Genomic DNA, 19,524 nt, shown 5'->3' with positions numbered 1-19,524 from the left:
ACTCTCTTTCTCTACCTTTCGACTTCGTCACTCTCTCTCCGTCGCTCTCTCTTTCCGTCGCTCTCTCTCTCCGTCGCTCTCTCTTTGCGCCTCTCTCTCCGTCGCTCTCTTTTTGTGAGCAGCCTGGTTCACTTGCTGTAAGGGTTTTACATCTTCAGCACCGCCGTGGCCGGCGATCTGTCGCAGACGCTGAGCAATTTGCAATCGAAGCGGAACATGAGCATTGAGGTGAAGGATGTGGTGGCGCAGAGAGACCCGCCGACCAATGGCAGCCTGCCACCTATTGTTTTGGTCCATGGGATATTTGGTTTTGGCAAAGGGGTATGTTTGTTTTGATTTTTTCAGAAATGGGTTCCGATTCCCATTTTGTGGTTCGAAATCGAATTTTGTTCATTTTTTGTAACTGGGTGTTTTGGATTTCGTGTGTTTTGCAGAGATTGGGCTGTTTATCGTATTTCGTCGAGGCAGAGAAGAAGGATGAGAGGGTTTTGGTGCCGGATTTGGGATCTCTAACCAGCATTTATGATAGGTTTGTGCTTTGGAGCCTCAAAGTATTTCCTTTTTCCGATACAGGCGATAATTGGTTAGCGAGAATCGAAGTAAGGACCTCGGATATTTCCCCCAATAGTTATACAGAAAAATATCGTTCGTAAACTATTATTTCAATTATTGGAATTATACGAGGACTTAAATGATTAAAATAGGAAAATGTATGCTAAAATGTACTTATAACGGTGTTTAATTGTCAAAAAATAAAAATTATGACAAATTTTTCTTTTGTAATTTTCAAATTGTTAAAAAAATAATGTAGACGGGAGAAAAAAAAGGGTAAATGGGTAAAAAAAGGATAAACGGACGAAAAAATGGGTAAACGGGTAAATGGTTATGGTTATGGTTAAATGGGTAAATGGTTATGGGTAAATGGGTAAACGGTTATGGGTATGGATAACCGTTTATAAACGGTTATGGTTATGGGTATAACCATTTATCTAATTACCCAACGGGTAAACGGTTATGCGGATATGAACATAAACGGTTATGGGTAAAATAACCGCGGTTACCCGTCCGCATAACCATTGCCCATCCTTAGTTAGAAGTATATCGAAATATTCTCGTCATCGTTACTGAGGTGTGGAGCTACATGCAGCATACTAGATGTTGGAAGTTCTTTTTCTCCTTTTGTTTTAGGGGATTATGATAGCTGTTTGCACTCTGTTGAAGTTTTTATCTTTGCCATCTTGTTTTTTTCTAGTATAACGATATATTTTACACTTAAAAAGAAGGAGAGGTATTTTCAAATCTAGCCGTTGTATTTTGAGTCCAACGATACTGATTAATTTAATTAAACTACCGTTGAATTCGAATCAATTATTCCAAATAAAGAGATAGGCCCCTAAAAAGGGGCTAATGCCATCTCTAACCGAATGGGCTATGTTAAGCTCCATTCAGATTATAGTTCTGCAAGAAATTATTTTTTAATAAACATTGTCAGACCATATTTATATCTCATCTCTAACCAGAGATGGCTATTTTTTAGCCCCTCAATAATTTATTATTTTTTAAAGTTTGTTCTTCAATTTTATTGGTTAATTGAAATAAACTACCATATTAAAATAAGGGTTCTGAACATATTTTGAGTGTCACTTGTTGCTAAATGAATAAAGCTCATGACATATTTTGAGTGGCGCTTGAAGATGTGGCCATTTGAAAATTATTAAAAAAATTAAAAGAAAGTTTATTGGAAGAGGTAAGAGAGGAGTGTGCATAAAAAGAGTGTTTGATGTCAATAGAAGGTGAATAATTGAAATAAAATGAAATAAGATAGTATGAAATGGTGAAAATGATACGAGAAATAGTGTAGAAATGCTTTAGGTATTTATAGGACGAAAATTAGAATTTTTTATTTTTATTTTTATTTTGTCTTAAAAAAAATCCAGCTAAGCCCAACTGAAGAGGCTAGCTGATTGGCTAAAGATGGCCAGCCCCTGGTCATATGGTTGGATTTTTTGGCCCAGACCTCTGTTGGAAATGAGTTTTACGTAACAAATAGTTATCCTTTGGCCTATGGTCCTATGACTGGCTCAGTTGGAGATAACATAAAAGAAGAACTACATTTAAGCAGCTTCTTTGACCAAATAATAACCTGGTAGGCCCTATATAATTATAACCCAAACATCGATTAGACTTCAGTGATAAATTTTTTAACAAATCCATCAAATTTTTAGCTCCGTTGGACGTGGCCTAAGTTACCAACTCTCCATCCAATCTATTATTATCCACCAATGATTTAGCTCATGGTCAACAAGTCTTCCTTCATTGGTAATGGGTAACGTGGACAAGGTTGAAGAGTCTTCCTTTCTATGTGCATGGTATATAGCATCAATAATGTCCATCTAGGGACCAGTGAGGCAGGCTCCTTCACACGAGGAATATTTTTATGGGTTCAAAATACGAAATAATACATTATATGTTTTTATACAAGTAATTAGATATTTATGTTAAAATGTTAACAATTTCAAAAGTAAAATTTTGTACAACTTGTATAATAACGGATGATGTAACACTGTATTATCGATATAATGAAAATTTTATGCTTCAACGCAAGTTTGAGATATTCCTGTAATTTAGATTATCGTCTTTAAAAGAAAAACTGAAAATTTAACGTTACCCTTGAAACTATATTTTCCTCTACTAAAAACCCATATCCTTTTGTTTTCTTGAATAAAGCACATTGACTAGCCTCCAACTAAACAAATTTTTTAATTAAGTTTGACTTTTCAAATTGTGTATTTTTTGAATGCCTAAACTACCCCTATTAATACTTGGATAGGGTTTTTGGATCACTTGTTATATCCATTTAATTAATTTTATATATTTTACAAAATAATTCATGTCATTCATTTTATATTCAATGTATTAACTTTCAAATTGTTATAATGTGCAGATTGAAAAATAATAATACTAATTTTATAATTTTGTGCATTAAATATATAAGTTAATTTACATACTAACACAATAATAAACCTAAAACAGCTTTGGCTAATACTCCAACCCCTAATACACAAAACAAAAGCTATATGTTCCGAGCAATTTTCACCTACAAAATAGTCTAATTTACCTATTCCATCAAACCAAAATTTAAAGGGTCTATTTTACTTCCAAAATGGTCAATTTACCTACATGATTTATGTGCATTAGATTAAAAGTTTATTTAGTTGCCTACAAGCACAAACCCGCAACATTCGAACATTATCTAATATTACTAATTTTTTTTAAGAATAGGTAAATTAATTTAAATGTAGGTAAATTAGTATAATATTAATAAGTAGGTAAATTAATTTAAATGTAGATAAATTATTATAATATTTTATAAGTAGGTAAATTAGTATAATATTTGTATATAGGTAATTACATGATTCAAAATGAAGGTAAATTAGTATAATATTTTATAAGTAGGTGAATTAATTTGTATGTAGGTAATTACATGATTCAAACAATATTATTTTTTCTGCACAAGATATGTCTTTTTTTTTTTAATTTGGTAAATTAATTTATATATGTTGCTAATATATATGATACAAGAAAGGTAAAATATCCATATGGAGTTAATTGCTCATCATAATTAGAATGAGTAACAACATTTATTGACCAAATTAGGATTTTGTGGCATAAGTTGTAAATGTATTGTAATAGTTGGTCATATATTTGTCTACATGGCAGTCTATTTGAAATTTGGATTTTATTTGAATATTTCAATTTAGGTGGGTTTTTATTTGAGAAATAGGAGTTTGAAGGGGCTATATCTAAACAACCCAAAGAAAAACAAACAGATCCATTTAACGGTGATTTACGTAAGCTCAGAGTAACTGTGCTCACATCTTAACTAAACGAACGGCCATAATGTCGAACGCGTAGACGCGCAAACAAGGCAAATGGCGGGAGAAGACGACGACGGCAACGCCGTTTCGTCAACCACGGGTGGCTTCCGGCTACGCTGGGACGTGTTCCGGAGTTTCAGAGGAGAAGACACCCGCTCAACAATCACGAAGAGCTTGTACGAGGCCCTCAAAAGCCGCGGCTTCCGAGTCTTCTTAGACGACGACGGTTTGGACCGCGGGGACGACATCGCCCCGAGCCTGCTGGAAGCGATCGACGACTCGGCGGCCGCAATCGTCGTCTTGTCGCGGAGATACGCCGATTCGAGGTGGTGCTTGGAGGAGCTGGCTAAGATATGCGAGAGCAGCAGGAGGTGTCTGATTCTGCCTGTGTTCTACCAAGTGGATCCCTCCGATGTCCGTCGACAGAGGGGCCCGTTTTCTGAACATTTTTCAGCTCACGAACTGCAGTATGGAAACGCCGTCGTCTCGAGGTGGAGGAGCGCCATGGCCAAAGTCGGCGGCAAAGCCGGTTACGTTTGCAACTCCTCCAGGTAGTAATTAAATCAGTAACAGTACTAAAATTGATTCATAACTAATTTCTGTTAAAATCCCACTCAATCAGTTAAAGATCTGTCAAAACCCTAGCTAGCTAACAGCAGCATGCAGAAATTGAAATGATTAGGAATTTGATTATTTAATGTTTAAGGTTTTTTGGAGTCTATTGGAAGTATGAATTAAATAAGCTAGTATTACGGCCTAGTTGACTATTTGTTTATTCATATTCATATATAATATGGTTTGAGTTTTGGCTGCTGCATGCATTTGGATTTGGGGATTTGTCAAATCTCAGATTTATATAATATCTTCTTCCCAAATATCTAAGATTAAGATTATGATGCAAAACTGAGTGCAATGGCGTTCTGGGAGTCATATATGTTGTGCTAGGATAACACCAAACCACGCGGAACCAAATTAAGCTAACCCACAGAAAATATATCAAATGAAAATGCAAGAACAAAATATTAAAGAAAATAACACCAAGATTTTAACGAGGTTCCTCCACAGTCAGTGTAACTGAAGTACGTCCTCGGAGCAGTAGGAGCTCACCCAATAATCCACTATCATCCAAATGGGAGTTTACAAAGTGTTGGCAATCTCACAACCCAAATAACCCAATACACCCAATAGCTCTCACACACCAAAGAAACAAATAGAGGAAGAAATATAATGAATAATTTCTTCTCTATACATATAGCTCAAAGCTATTACAACAACAATTATGATTGATGATTGCTAACCAAAAAGAAGAGCACATTCTTCTTCTTTTCTGCTCTTAGTTTTCTGCTCTCTGCAGCTCTCTTTGCTCTCTCAAAGATGGACTACTAAAACAGAAAATGGTGCACACTCCTTCCTTTCTCTTTCTCACTTCCGTATGCTAACATTCATCCATCCTAAAACAACTAATAAACAAAACCAAAGTAAAGACATAATGATTACTTTACAAACATCATCATGACTTTCCTTTTTTCTTTTCAACAAACATAATCATGATGCCTTTCACTTTTTTTTCTTTTGGTTTGTTTATTAGGAAAGGTGATGGCCACTTGGCCACAATTCAACAATCTCCACCTTGGCCAAGTTCCGAAAAGCATGATCATAGGCGTTGTAGTCTATGATCTGGATGCATCAAAAGAGGGAACACACAGAAGAGATCAATTTTATACTCCCATCTTCTTTCTCAAATCTGTCCTTGCTATATGATCTGGATGCTTATGCTTGTAATATAGCTGGCAAAATATTTGATGATTTCGAGAGGTTGTCATCACTCGAAACCTTGAACTTAAGCCGCAATAGTTTTTGCAGCCTTCCAGCCAGTCTCAGGGGACTGTCCGTTCTTAAGAAGCTTTTGTTGTCTCATTGTAAAAAGCTCAAGTCTCTGCCTCCGCTTCCCTCGAGTCTGGATAAAGTGAATATTGCAAACTGCACCTCGTTAGAAAGTATCTCTGATATTTCAAACCTGCAAAACTTGGTGGAGCTGAACCTTACAAGTTGTGATAAAGTTGTCGATATTCCTGGCCTTGAATGCTTGAATTCCTTGGTGAGGTTGTATGCGAGTGGTTGCAATGCTTGCTCATCAGTTGTTAAGAAAAGACTTGCTAAGGTCCTCTCTCTCTCTCTCTCTCTCACACACACACACACACACACGTATGCACGCGTATAGAAATGGTAACTCAGTCATAGCTTTGGAAATTTTTTTTGCAGAGCTACTTGAGGAAAATACGCAATCTTAGCATGCCAGGAAGCAAGATACCAGACTGGTTTTCTCAAGGTGTGGTTACATTCTCGGAGAGAAAAAACTGCGTTCTCAAAAGCGTGATCATAGGCGTTGTAGTCTCTCTCAACCAACAAATACCAGATGAAATGAGAGAAGAACTCCCTGCAATAGTGGACATTCAAGCAAAGATCCTTGTAGTGGATTTTCCTACCTTCACTTCAGCATTGAACTTACAGGGAGTGCCAAACACAAATGAAGACCAATTTCACTTGTGCCGATACCCGACTGGGCATCCCTTGGTTTCTCAGTTAAAAGAAGGTTATAAGATACATGTAACGAGGAGAGATCCGCCATTGATGAAAGGCGTCGAGCTGAAGAAGTGGGGGATTCGTTTGGTCTACGAAGATGATGATGATTACGAGGGAGATGAAGAGTCATTAAATGAAAGCCAGCAATCCTTGTCAGAAAAACTGGCCAAGTTTTTCGGCTCGTTTGAAGAAGGTGACTGCACCTGCACACCTGAATCTAGTTCTAGTGCACATGAAGAAATAGTTCAAGAAACCAATACAAGTGAACGACGATTATCATTATATGATCGAGGGTACTTCATTTCTTGCTTCGTAGTGCTCCCTCTCGTCTTTCTGTCATTGAGTTGGTTATGGCGGTGGCTATCAACTTAAACTGTCTAGTATCCTGCGCTCGAGGTTCTGTATTTGGTTCTCCCCTCCATTATCGCTTTTATCAAAAACAGTCTCGTAACCTTCTGCTCTGTGAAACTTTAAAACTTTTATTTAGATGTGTGGGATCCATTAAGAACACTTTTTGATATTGGTCTGCTTTTTAAAAAAAAATTCTTATGTTGTTGTGTGAGAATAAATAGCTGGAAAATAAAGTTGTTGATTGTTTGGTTTTTTTTTTTTTTAGAAGTGTTTTTAACAAACAAAAAAAAAGAGAAAGTCTTATATAAGTTAGTGTGAATATGTTAGATGACTAAAAAAGATATGGTATTTAATGTGATATAATAATTGTCAAAGAGAATAACATAGAGGTAAAGATTGTAATTTTGTAAAGATGTGGGGGCATGCTTGCCATTTACAAGTCTCTTTGCGACGGCTCCCTAAATCAGACTCAGAGCTTTAGCATCCTTCATAAGTCTCTCTGCGAGAGTCATCTTCCCAGCATTGCTTGATTCTTCTTTTTCTTTCTTCTTCACATCAGATCCATCATCCTTCTTCGAATCTGAGCTCTCAAACCCCTTTTCAACAAGATCCCACAACCTGTGAGACTTGAAAATCGTTTTCATCCTTATACTCCAAAACTCATAGTTATTGTCATCGAAGATCGGTGCTCTCAACTCACTACTCAGGTCACAAACAACTCAAGCTCAATTTTGAGTTTCTTGGTAGTTCATTCACATATCCAAATGACCAATATCAATTGATTGAACTGGCTCTTTGGCCATGTTAACATTCATAAGACTGTTATCTTATGTATAAAATCAATCAATGAGAATTGGAGATTATAAATTCTGGAATTCAAAGGAAGTTGCAGAAAGAAGAAGAAAATGGAAAACGTGCTTCTGCATTCATTCCTTCACACGCACACATTGTGAACTTGAATACCGTTAGAAAGAAGAGAGAGAATGGAATATTCTTTTATTACATCATGTAAATCTAACCATCTATTTCCTCTATCCTATGAGACAGTGATACTTGACATAAACCATCACTTACCCTAAGATTACATCCTAGCTGCGCACTTGGACTGTGATCCAAGGGCTTACAGTAAAACTGAATTTTACACTTAACCTCTCAACAATTCCAGCAATTACACTTCCACACCAACATTATATATATGACATAATTATTTTACATATGATATGAGAAAATTTCCTTCTCAATGAAATTGTGATTTCACTGTTCCTTAAAGGGGTACAATTCAGGCAATGCGCATGAGAAGGGATATAACTTTGATGATCCTAAAGCTTATGCGAGGAGGTTGGAGGAATGAGGCTAATCCTGATCTTTGTAAGGTAGATTATTTTATTTGTTAGAAGTATATTGAAATATTCTCGTCATCGTTACTGAGGTGTGGAGCTACATGCAGCATGCTAAATGTTTGAAGTTCTTTTTCTCCTTTTGTTTTAGGGGATTATGATAGCTGTTTGCACTCTGTTGAAGTTTTTCTCTTTGTCATCTTGTTTTTTTAGTATAACGATATATTTTACATTTAAAGAGAGAGAGAGGTATTTTCAAATCTAACCGTTGTATTTTGAGTACAACGATATTTGTTAATTTAATTAAACTACCGTTGAATTTGAATCAATTATTCCAAATAAAAAGCTAGGCCCCTAAAAACGGGCTAAGGCCATCTCTAACTGAATGGGCTATGTTAAGCTCCGTTCAGATTATAATCTTATAAGAAATTATATTTTAATGAACACTATCAGACCATATTTATATCTCATCTGTAACCAGAGGGGGTTATTTTTTAGCCCCTCAATAATTTATTATTTTAAGTTTTTTCTTCAATTTTATTGGTTAATTGATTGAACTACCATATTAAAATAAGGTTTCCAAACATATTTTGAGTGCCACTAATCGTTAAATAAATAAACCCTAGTACATTTTGAATGGCACTTGAAGATGTGGCCATTTGAAAATTATTAAAAAAATTAAAAGAAAGTTTATTGAAAGAGGTAAGAGAGGAGTGTGCATAAAAAGAGTGTTTAAGGTGAATAAAAGGTGAAGAATTGAAATAAAATGAGGTAAGATAAGATGGAAGGGTGAAAAAGATGTGAGAAATGGTGTAGAAATGTTTTAGATATTTATAAGACAAAAATTAGAATTTTTAATTTTGTCCTTAAAAAAAAATCTAGCTAGGCCCAATTGAAGAGGCTGGTTGACTGGCTAAAGATGGCCAACCCCTGGCCATATGGTTGGATTTTTTTGCCCATACTTCTATTGGAGATGAGTTTTGTGTAAAAAATAATTATCCTTCAGCCTATGACCTTATGGCTGACTCAGTTGGAGATGACTTAAGAGAAGAACTACATTTGGGTAGCTTTTTTAGTCAAATAATGATCTAGTATGTTCTATATAATTATAATTCAATCATCGGTTGGATATGAGTTTTCAAACAAATTGAACAATTTTTTAGCTCCATTGGAGGTGGCCTAAATCATCGTCTCCATCCAATCTATTATCCACCAGTGATTTGGCTCATGGTCAACAAGTCTTCCTTCATTGGTAACGGGTAGCGTGGACAAGGTTGAAGAGTCTTCCTTTCTATGTGCAAAGTATATATAGCATCAATAATGTCCATCTAGGGACCAGTGAGGCAGGCTCCTTCACACGAGGAATATTTTTATGCGTTCGAAATACGAAATAATACAACATAGGTGTGAACATGAAAATTTCCTGAAACGAAAGAGACAAGAACAACGTGCACAAACAAATATTTGTATTTTGATGATTTTGGGTTACAATCTCTCTCAAATTTGATCCTCTGATTCGATCTCCGTAAGGTGTTGGTTTGTGGATGTTTCATTGATCCAAGGGCTGTTGAGGCTTGATCTTGGATGAACTGTTGGAAGTTTCTTCAAGGGGCCGTGGGCTTGATCTTTGAAGGTGGATTTGAGCGGATCTTCAAGGAGCCGTTGGGGCTTGATCTTGAGGATGAATGTTTCTTCAAGGGCCGTTAAGGCTTGATCTTGAATAACGGTGATGAACGGATCTTCAAAGGCTTTTGGGCTTGATCTTGAAGAATAGTGATGAACAGATCTTCAAGGGCTTTTGGGCTTAATCTTGAAGAACGGTTGGATGTGTGTGGATTTGTCGACGTTGTTGATCCAAAGGGCCGTTGGGGCTTGATCTTAGATGAACGGATGATGAACGATGGTGCTTTCTTCAAGGGCCGTCGGGGCTTGATCTTGAATTGGTGGAAGTTCTTCAAGGGCCTTTGGGGCATGATCTTGAATTGGTGGATGGTTGATCCAAGGGCCGTCGGGGCTTGATCTTGGAAGAACAATGAACGAGGAACGAAGAACACTTTCTTCAAGGGCCGTCGGGGCTTGATCTTGAATTGGTGGATGATTGTTGATCCAAAGGGCCGTTGGGGCTTGATCTTGGAAGAACGATGAACGAAGAACGAAGAACGCTTTCTTGATTCTTTCGGGAACCTGGATTCTTGAGAGTTTCGGAGTTTCAGAGCTTCAGAGCTTCAAGAATTTTGCCTAATGATCTTGGTTCCTTTAAATGAATGAATTAGCCTTCTATTTATAGCAATTTCCAAGGCCTAATTTTGAATATAATATTCCAGATGAAATAAGTCGTTTCTGCCAGGTGTTGACACGTGTCCTGTTTGATGACTTTTCCAACTTATTTTGATTTTTTGTTTAGACACACGCTACGTGTAAAATTTATGTAATACATGAGCGTTGAAACTTTGATTTATCGGTTAACATTTATTTACCGAAATTTCGTTGTCTACAAATGCCCCCACTTCAAGACGCATTGTATACATGTGCTTGTCGTGTGTAGGAGATGCGTTTTGAAGTCCCTTAATGTAGATGTCGATCCAAGGGCCATCGAGGCTTGATCTTGAAGGTTGAAATTGGACCACAAGGAGCTTCATGTGGTAGATGATCTTTGGCTTGGGTAGTGGATGAATCAGCACGTATTTGTTTTTTGCGCTTTGTTGACTTTCCACAGCTTTGATCTTGAACTGGGTTGGAGAATTTTTTGGATTCCTTCAATTGTTGATTTTCCACAGCTTATTCTTGAACTAGGTTTTGATTCAAGAGTGGTAGACACTTGATCTTGAATCGGACTTGTGATTTCTTCAAATGCCGTCGAGGCTTGATCTTGAATTTGGCCGGAAACTTCTTCAAGGGCCATTGAGGCTTGATTCTTGAAGGTTAACTCAAACATATGGCAAGCAGGCACGAGGTGAAGGTGACGACTTGTTGCTTTGTTCAATCTTTCTAATTCACACCTGAGCATTTTGGTCAGCGGTATGATCTTCAAGATTGATGGGCTCTTTTTCCAGTTGGTGACTTGATCTTTAAGGATTTGATTCAAGGGTGGTGAAACGGCATATGCAGCCCACAACGCCTAGCAAGTCGACCCAAGAATTTGAGGGTCAAAACGAGTCCTCCACCCAGAGTGATTGCAAACCTGATGATATGAGATACTTTTGATTTTGAAGAAGTAGCGGATGAATCGGCACGTGCTTTGTTGTGCTTGTCTCCACATGCTTCAATGTATCATTTTCCTTTGTCTTATCTATTCTTCTGGCAGAATGTAGCATTTTCTCGAGTTCTTCAGCTCAGACTCCTTATGCTGAGCTTACTGTGCAGGCTGCATTCTTCTCTGCTTGTTTCTTCAGGCAGATGTGGCAGCTTCTTGATTTCCTCAGCTCGGACTCTTTCTGCTGAGCTGACTGTGAAGACTGCATTCTTCTCTGCTTGTTTCTTCTGCACGTTGTCTCCACATGCTGCAAGGTATCATTTTCACTTGCCTTATTTGTTCTCCAGGCAAATGTGGCATCCGAGTTTGAGTGGAGGTTCCGGCATATTGTTTTCTTTATCCTTGTCTTTGTAGGTAATAACAAGGACAAAGGAAATGACAGGGAGAACGCATGATATGAGATACTCTTGCTTTCTACCCTGGTGATATGAGATACTTTTGCTTTGGTGTCATTTGTTTGCAGAGGTACCCCAAGGAATAAGAAACACTGAGTGACTCGAGAGGCTTCGTTGGGAAGGCATTCTCGGAGATGAAGAAAGGTTCTCGGAGATGAAGAAAGGTTATGTATGTCTGCCTTGCTATGGAGGGTGAAGGTGGACAGTTATAGGAAATTCTTTAGTACCTGTAGAGGTACTATTCTTTTACTCGTGTCGGCAACCAATACGTGATTGATCAGTATGGCTTCATGTGCTTTCTTCTTTATCAGAAATCTTCGACAAATTGTCCGTAATTTTCGTCAAGCTGAGTGTGCATGTGACAGGTGTTGACGAGGCTAAAAAAGACTGGCGCCTCTTCGATATCTGGGATCGGCGCTTCGACAAATTGCCCATGATTTCTGCAAAGCTGAGTTTGCGCGTGACGGGTGCTGACGAGGCTGAAAAAGACTGGCGCCTCTTCGATATCTGGGATTGGCGCTTTAACAAATTGCCCGTGATTTCCGCAAAGCTGAGTTTGCGCGTGACGGGTGCTAACGCGTCTGGAAAAGCAAGATGCTTCTCCGATTTCTGAGCTTGCCTCCTTGATTTTTTGAATTGGCCTCTTCGAATTCTGAGCTCGCTTCTTCAATCTCTGAAATCTCGTCGAGTGTTGATTTTTATAGAGGCACGCAGTTCGTTTCAAAGCACACTTGAATTTATTTTTTTTTGCTTGTAGAAAACTCCCTTCGTGCACTTCTAAGATCTTGATTTTGTCCGACTTCTTATTTCTTCAACACCTTTGAAAATGTCTGGACCCTCCGACCGTCGTTTTGATTTGAACCTTGGTGAAGAGGCAGCCCCGTCTTCTCCAGATAACATATGGCGCCCATAATTCATATCCCCTACTGGTCTTCTTACCGTTGGGGATTCGATGATGAAGAATGATATGACCGCTGCGGTGGTGGCCCGGAACCTTGTCACTCCCAAAGATAACAGACTACTTTTCAAGCGGTCTGATGAGTTAGCTGTTAAGGATTCTCTGGCTTTCAGTGTGCAGTGTGCAGGTTCTGTGTCTAATATGGCCCAACGCCTATTTGCTCGAACCCGTCAAGTTGAATCATTGGCGGCTGAGGTGATGAGTCTCAAACAAGATATTAGAGGGCTTAAACATGAGAATAAACAGTTGCACAAGCTTGCACATAACTATGCTACAACCATGAAGAGGAAGATTAGCCAGATGCAGGAATCTGACGGTCAGATTTTACTTGATCATCAGAGGTTTGTGGGTTTGTTCCAACAGCATTTGCCTTCGTCTTCTGGGGCTGTACCGCGTAATGAAGCTCCAAATGATCAACCTTTGGTGCCTCCTCCTCCTGGGGTTCCGCCGAGTGATGAGGTGCCAAACAGTCAACCTCCGGCGCCTCTTCTTCCTGGAGCTTCACCGAGTGGTGAGGCTTCACACGAGCAACCTTCGTGAAGGCTCCCTCCTGTTTGTTCTTTTTTTTTTTTTTTTTTTACTGATGTAAAATATGTATATTTCTGTAAGTTTTCAAAGAAATCAATAAATGAGCCTTATTTCATTCTTTGTGTGTGTGTGTGTGTGTGTATATATATATTTAGTACCAAAAGCATAAAGATTTTTTTTTTCTTAATCATGATGCACCCATTTTTTCCACATGGTGCCAGACGCACCAAAAATCAAACTTTTTTTTTATTATTATTATTTTATCATTATATATACATATATATATATATATATATATATATATATATATATATATATATTTTGCCTTTAATCATGGTGCCAGATGCATCAAAGATCAAAACATTTTTTTATATACGTTTTTTGGCCTTTAATCATGGTCCCAGATGCACCAAAGATCAAACAATTTTTTTTTTATTTTTTATTATCATATATATATATATTATTATTTTATTTATGGCCTTTAATCATGGTATTGCCCACCACTTCAAAACTTTTATTATTTATATATATATATGTATATTTTAGGGTGGTGGCTGACACCATCATTTTTTTATTATATTTTTTTATTATATATATATTTTTTTTTTGCTTTCAGTGCCGAGTGCACCAAATTTTTTTTTATTATTTTTTTTATTTTTATTTTTATTTTTTTTCATGCACACATACATACATACGTACATACATATACATACAAACATATATATATATATAGGGTGCGGGATAGAAGCTTGGAGGAGGAAGAAGGAGGAGGATGCAAGAGAAGAGCGGTGCAGCCTTGATGTCGGAGACTTTGCCGTCACCGTTGCTGCTTGGAACTGATGGGCAGAAGGGGAGAGCTCCAGAGATGGTGATGAAGAGTCCTGCTCGCGACTACCGCAGCTGTTGTGACGATGGTTGCCGTTCGTGGCAGAGTTGGAGTTGTAGGCAGCGGCGCAGTGGTGAGGAGAACAGAGGAGGACGTCGCCAAGCGAACCTCACGAGGACCCAGTCGTCGCTGCTGCGATCACGAGGACCCAGCCGTCGCTGCTGCAGTTGTCGCCGACGATTCGATCTTCCATTCATAGCCTCAACTCCGTCACGGAGGAGGACGTCGCCGCCGCCAACGAAAACCACCAAGTGTTCATAGCCTCAACACTTGTTCCTTCGTTGCAACTTTAGGCTTCGCCGGAGCTGCTGCTTTTTGATCAGCTGTTTTAACCTCCAGTGGAAGTGGATGATTCATGCAAAGCAAACCAAGCAATGTTTCTTTTTCTTTGAGATGCTACCACTTTACTTTTCATCATTTCCTGATGGTTTGAGGTCTTCCTTCGAAAGGGAAGGCGGGCTGATGATTTGGGGAGAGCAGCTGGAGCTTGAAGTGGTTGTGGCTTTTTGTATTTAGCCCAGTATTGCAGGGTCCTTTGCGACATCCTGGGCAGCAAGCCTAGTGCAGTGTGGGCCTGATTTGATTTGGGTTTCTTCTTCTTGGAGTTGGATTTGGATAATAGGTTTGGGCTTGGACAACCTCCTTTTGATGGGCTTATTGCTGCTAGATAAAGGACATACATACACACACATATATATATATATATATATATGTATGAATATGTTCCTTTTTCTTTTTCTTTTTTTTTTAATACATAAAACATTTTTTTTTTCTCTTTTTTTTTTGTAAATACATAAAACATGTATCTCTTTTTTTTTCTTTTTTTTTTGTACAAAGAAATTGTAATAGCATCAAAACTTTTAATTAAATCTTTATTCCTTATTTTGGTGTGACTGAACTTAAATTTTGAATATTCGAGTTGCCTACGTACCTTTCCAAAGAAAGAGATCAAGTCAAAACGTAGTTCAAATACATACATATTTTTTGGTATTTTCTTTTTGTGCCGTTTGCAGTTTTAACTCATGCAGGCAAGGAGTGTTGGTGTCGTTTGCAGTTTCAACTCGTGCAGACAAGGAGCATTTGGTGCCGTGTTGCAGTTTCAGCTCGTGCAGGCAAGGAGCGTTTGGTGTTGCCTTTTATGCTCGTGCAGACCAGGAGCGTTGGTGTCGCCTTTTATGCTCGTGCGGATCAGGAGCGTTGTGCCATGCAGTTTAGGCTCGTGCAGGTGATGAGCCTCATGTCCTACAGTTTAGGCTCGTGTGGACAAGAAGCTTTGGTTCGTGCAGTTTAGGCTCGTGCGAACAAGGAGCATTGGTGTCGCCTTTTATGCTCGTGCGGATAAGGAGCATTGTGCCATGCAGTTTAGGCTCGTGCAGGCGAGGAGCTTTGTGTCTTGCAGTTTAGGCTCTTGCAGACAATGAGCTTTGGTTCGTGCAGTTTAGGCTCGTGCGAACAATGAGCATTTGGTTCGTGCAGTTTAGGCTCGTGCGAACAAGGAGCATTTGGTTTTCGTCAAGCGATCCGGGAGAGTCGTTCCTCGCAATCTTCATAGCAAGAAGCTTTGACCGCGTGATTGAAGAAGTCTTCGGGCAAGAAGTCGCGCATCGTGATAGCAACGAACGATCTTTGTGTCGCAATTTCATCATCTTCAATATGTTCACGTTGCTTTGAAGGTTGACAAGAGCTGCTTTGCCCCCTTTCCGATTGGCGAACTTGTGGATGAGACGTATGCTTCTTGTGCAATTTCTTAGGAGTGACTTGAGTCCATCCTTCAACTTTGCTTGTCTTGGAGGATGCCCCCAGCGGTTGAGGTAAAAACTTTGAATCGGAAGAGCCAGAAGTGATGGTGGTATAGTTTGACTTCACCACATCGTCAAGATCTAGCTCGATGATTCCTTTCTGAGCCAGCTTCATGATGAGATCTTTCAGCATAAAGCACTTTTCTATCGGATGACTGATGAAGCGGTGGAATTTACAGTATCTTGGACTGTCGGTACGATTTATCTCTTCCGGCCGTTTGCACTCAGGCAAACTGATTACCTTCTTGTCCAACAGGTCATCCAGCATGGCAACCACATAAGAGTCGGGGAATGGATAAGTCTTCTCTTCAAGCTCATTCAAAGTGCGTCTACGCATCTCTTGATCACGAAAAGCTTCGTTTTGAATCGTCTTGCCTCGTGTACGGATTTTGACGGGAGATGTGTTGACCGTCATCGCTTCATTGATGGGTTTCCATGCAGCCTTTTCCACATTTGTCCCAAGAACTTTGTCGTTCTTATAGTCGACGATCGGTTCTTTCTTCCCATGATGGGCGATGCTCAACTCCATGTCATGGGCGCGAGTGGCCAATTCCTCGAAGGTCCGTGGTTTAATGCCTTGAATGATGTATTGCAAACCCCATTGCATGCCTTGGATGCACATCTCGATTGAAGAGGTTTTCGAGAGCTTGTCTTTACAGTCGAGGCTTAGAGTGCGCCATCTGTTGATGTAGTTAATGACTGGCTCGTCCTTCCACTGCTTTGTGCTTGTTAGCTCTAGCATGCTCACAGTGCGGCGGGTGCTATAGAAGCGGTTGAGGAATTCCCGCTCTAATTGCTCCCAGCTGTTGATGGACTCAGGCTCTAGGTCCGTGTACCACTCAAAGGCGTTTCCTTTCAGTGAGCACACAAACTGCTTGGCAAGGTAGTCCCCTTCGGTCCCTGCGTTGTTGCAAGTTTCAACAAATTGGGCAACGTGCTGTTTCGGGTTTCCTTTTCCATCAAACTGCATGAACTTTGGTGGTTGATAACCCCTTGGCATCTTCAGGGCATCAATCTTCTTGGAATAGGGCTTCGAGTAGGACAAGGAGGTATGTGAGCTCCCTTCGTACTGTGCCTTGATGGTGTTGGTGATCATCTCCTGCAGCTGTTGGATAGAAAGAGATCCCATGAGTGCCGCTGCTTGGTATGGCTCTGGCTTCACATCGTTTTTCTCCACCTGAGGCTCATCTTCTTCGTCATCTCTTCTCTTTAGTGGATCATTCTCTGGGTCGGGGTTCTCGTCGTCCTGTGGCTCCAGTCGGCTGATGAGTGTAGCGATTTGCAAGTCTTTTTCTTCAACAATTCGTGTTAGCCTTGCGATCGCTTCATTCATTTGAGCCATTTGTTCTTCGATTGAGGTAACGCTGATGGTCATGACTTGTGCAACCAATAGACGTGACTTTCCTTTAGACATCCAAGATGCTGACGAAGAACGTCGTTGGCTGTTTTGGGATGTCATTTTGTGTGCCTCAGTAGCATGCTTCGGTGCCCCCAACGAGGTCAGGTTGATGACAGACTCACACATTTGATGCTCCCCTTGCTCTTTTAGCGGCACCAACTTTGAAGTGGCATGTTGAGGAGCGGTTGTGGCGCCAATGGATTGTCCGTTTGCGGCAGAAGTGCCTAAGATCCTTCCCTTAGTGGTTGCGAGAACGGCTTGTCCCTTGCTTGATGCCATTGACTTTGAGGTGTGTTTGGATTCCTTGAACGGAGAAAGAGATGAGAGGTAGAGATGGTCCCACTGGGCGTGCCAAATTTGTGAACACGAAAATTTCCTGAAACGAAAGAGACAAGAACAACGTGCACAAACAAATATTTGTATTTTGATGATTTTGAGTTACAATCTCTCTTAAATTTGATCCTTTGATTCGATCTCCGTAAGGTGTTGGTTTGTGGATGTTTCGTTGATCCAAGGGCCGTTGAGGCTTGATCTTGGATAAACTGTTGGAAGTTTCTTCAAGGGGCCGTGGGCTTAATCTTTGAAGGTGGATTTGAGCGGATCTTCAAGGAGCCGTTGGGGCTTGATCTTGAGGATGAATGTTTCTTCAAGGGCCGTTAAGGCTTGATCTTGAATAACGGTGATGAACGGATCTTCAAGGGCTTTTGGGCTTGATCTTAAAGAACAGTGATGAACAGATCTTCAAGGGCTTTTGGGCTTAATCTTGAAGAACAGTTGGATGTGTGTGGATTTGTCGACGTTGTTGATCCAAAGGGCCGTTGGGGCTTGATCTTGGATGAACGGATGATGAACGATGGTGCTTTCTTCAAGGGCCGTCGGGGCTTGATCTTGAATTGGTGGAAGTTCTTCAAGGGCCTTTGGGGCATGATCTTGAATTGGTGGATGGTTGATCCAAGGGCCGTCGGGGCTTGATCTTGGAAGAACAATGAACGAGGAACGAATAACACTTTCTTCAAGGGCCGTCGGGGCTTGATCTTGAATTGGTGGATGATTGTTGATCCAAAGGGCCGTTGGGGCTTGATCTTGAAAGAACGATGAACGAAGAACGAAGAACGCTTTCTTGATTCTTTCGGGAACCTGGATGCTTGAGAGCTTCGGAGTTTCAGAGCTTCAGAGCTTCAAGAATTTTGCCTAATGATTTTGGTTCCTTTAAATGAATGAATTAGCCTTCTATTTATAGAAATTTCCAAGGCTTAATTTTGAATATAATATTCCAGATGAAATAAGTCGTTTATGCCAGGTGTTGACACGTGTCCTGTTTGATGACTTTTCCAACTTATTTTGATTTTTTGTTTAGACACACGCTACGTGTAAAATTTATGTAATACATGAGCGTTGAAACTTTGATTTATCGGTCAACATTTATTTACCGAAATTTCGTTGTCTACAATAGGTTTTATACAAGTAGTAAGATATTTATGTTAAAAAAATAACAATTTAAACCATCTTTAGAGGAGATGTCAAATTTTGAACCTAAATTTAAATTTGACAACTTATGTGGTATTTTGACATATTTTCATGTTTTGCTCTCCACCCGATATGTCAAATTAAACTATTATTTTATTACATTATTATTTTTTCTTAATTTCAATCTTATACTTTAAATTTTACATATAAATAATTCATAATAAAATTCATATTAATTAATTATAGAGTCTTTGGTGCCCATCGAGTACACTGGATGTTCAGCAAGACTCCTCGATTGAGTTGGAGAGTGCATTGGATGTTTAGCAAAATAATCATTATAGTGTTTTAAACCAACTCTACCATTCAACAATCAAATAATAAATGACATTAAAATATTAATAAAATATATTTAATAATTAGTAAAAAAATTTGAAGCTGCCGTCAAATTTGACAACAAGCCATTTTGCTGTCATTTCATGTCATGCCACAGAGAATTTGGCCTTTCGGTTAGAAACAATTAGTGACTGTTTTTTTTACTGTTATAACTTATGTGAACAATTTGCCATCTCTTTTAGATATGCCCTTAAAAGAATAAAATTTGTATAATAACAGTTGATGTGACATACAATGAAAACTTTATGCTTCAACGCAAGTTAGAAATATTCCTGTAATTTTAGAATATCGCATGTA

At 39.1% G+C, this 19,524-nt stretch overlaps 1 protein-coding gene and 1 long non-coding RNA gene across 3 annotated transcripts; both read left to right on the top strand.

The window, feature by feature from the left end:
- LOC139192896 (uncharacterized) lies at positions 1 to 783 on the top strand. Its single transcript, XR_011577440.1, has 2 exons — positions 1 to 321; positions 435 to 783. It is a non-coding gene; the product is annotated as an uncharacterized lncRNA (long non-coding RNA).
- Positions 784 to 3,823: 3,040 nt separating this feature from the next.
- On the top strand, positions 3,824 to 7,045 carry LOC139192895 (toll/interleukin-1 receptor-like protein). 2 transcript variants are annotated; one of them, XM_070815781.1, is made up of 2 exons: positions 3,824 to 6,039; positions 6,141 to 7,045. In XM_070815781.1, exon 1 carries the CDS (start codon positions 3,933 to 3,935, stop codon positions 4,431 to 4,433), a length of 501 nt encoding a protein of 166 aa, XP_070671882.1. In that variant the 5' UTR covers positions 3,824 to 3,932; the 3' UTR covers positions 4,434 to 6,039; positions 6,141 to 7,045. The 2 variants fall into 2 exon arrangements, with proteins under 2 accessions (XP_070671882.1, XP_070671881.1); XM_070815780.1 differs by having other exon boundaries at positions 3,941 to 6,039.
- The last annotated feature ends 12,479 nt before the right edge of the window (positions 7,046 to 19,524 follow it).

Source organism: Malus domestica, chromosome 16 (assembly GCF_042453785.1).
Source record: "Malus domestica chromosome 16, GDT2T_hap1".
Taxonomy (NCBI): domain Eukaryota; kingdom Viridiplantae; phylum Streptophyta; class Magnoliopsida; order Rosales; family Rosaceae; genus Malus; species Malus domestica.
The sequence above is the reverse complement of the archived record's forward strand: the minus strand, read 5'-3'. Positions and strand labels throughout refer to the sequence as shown.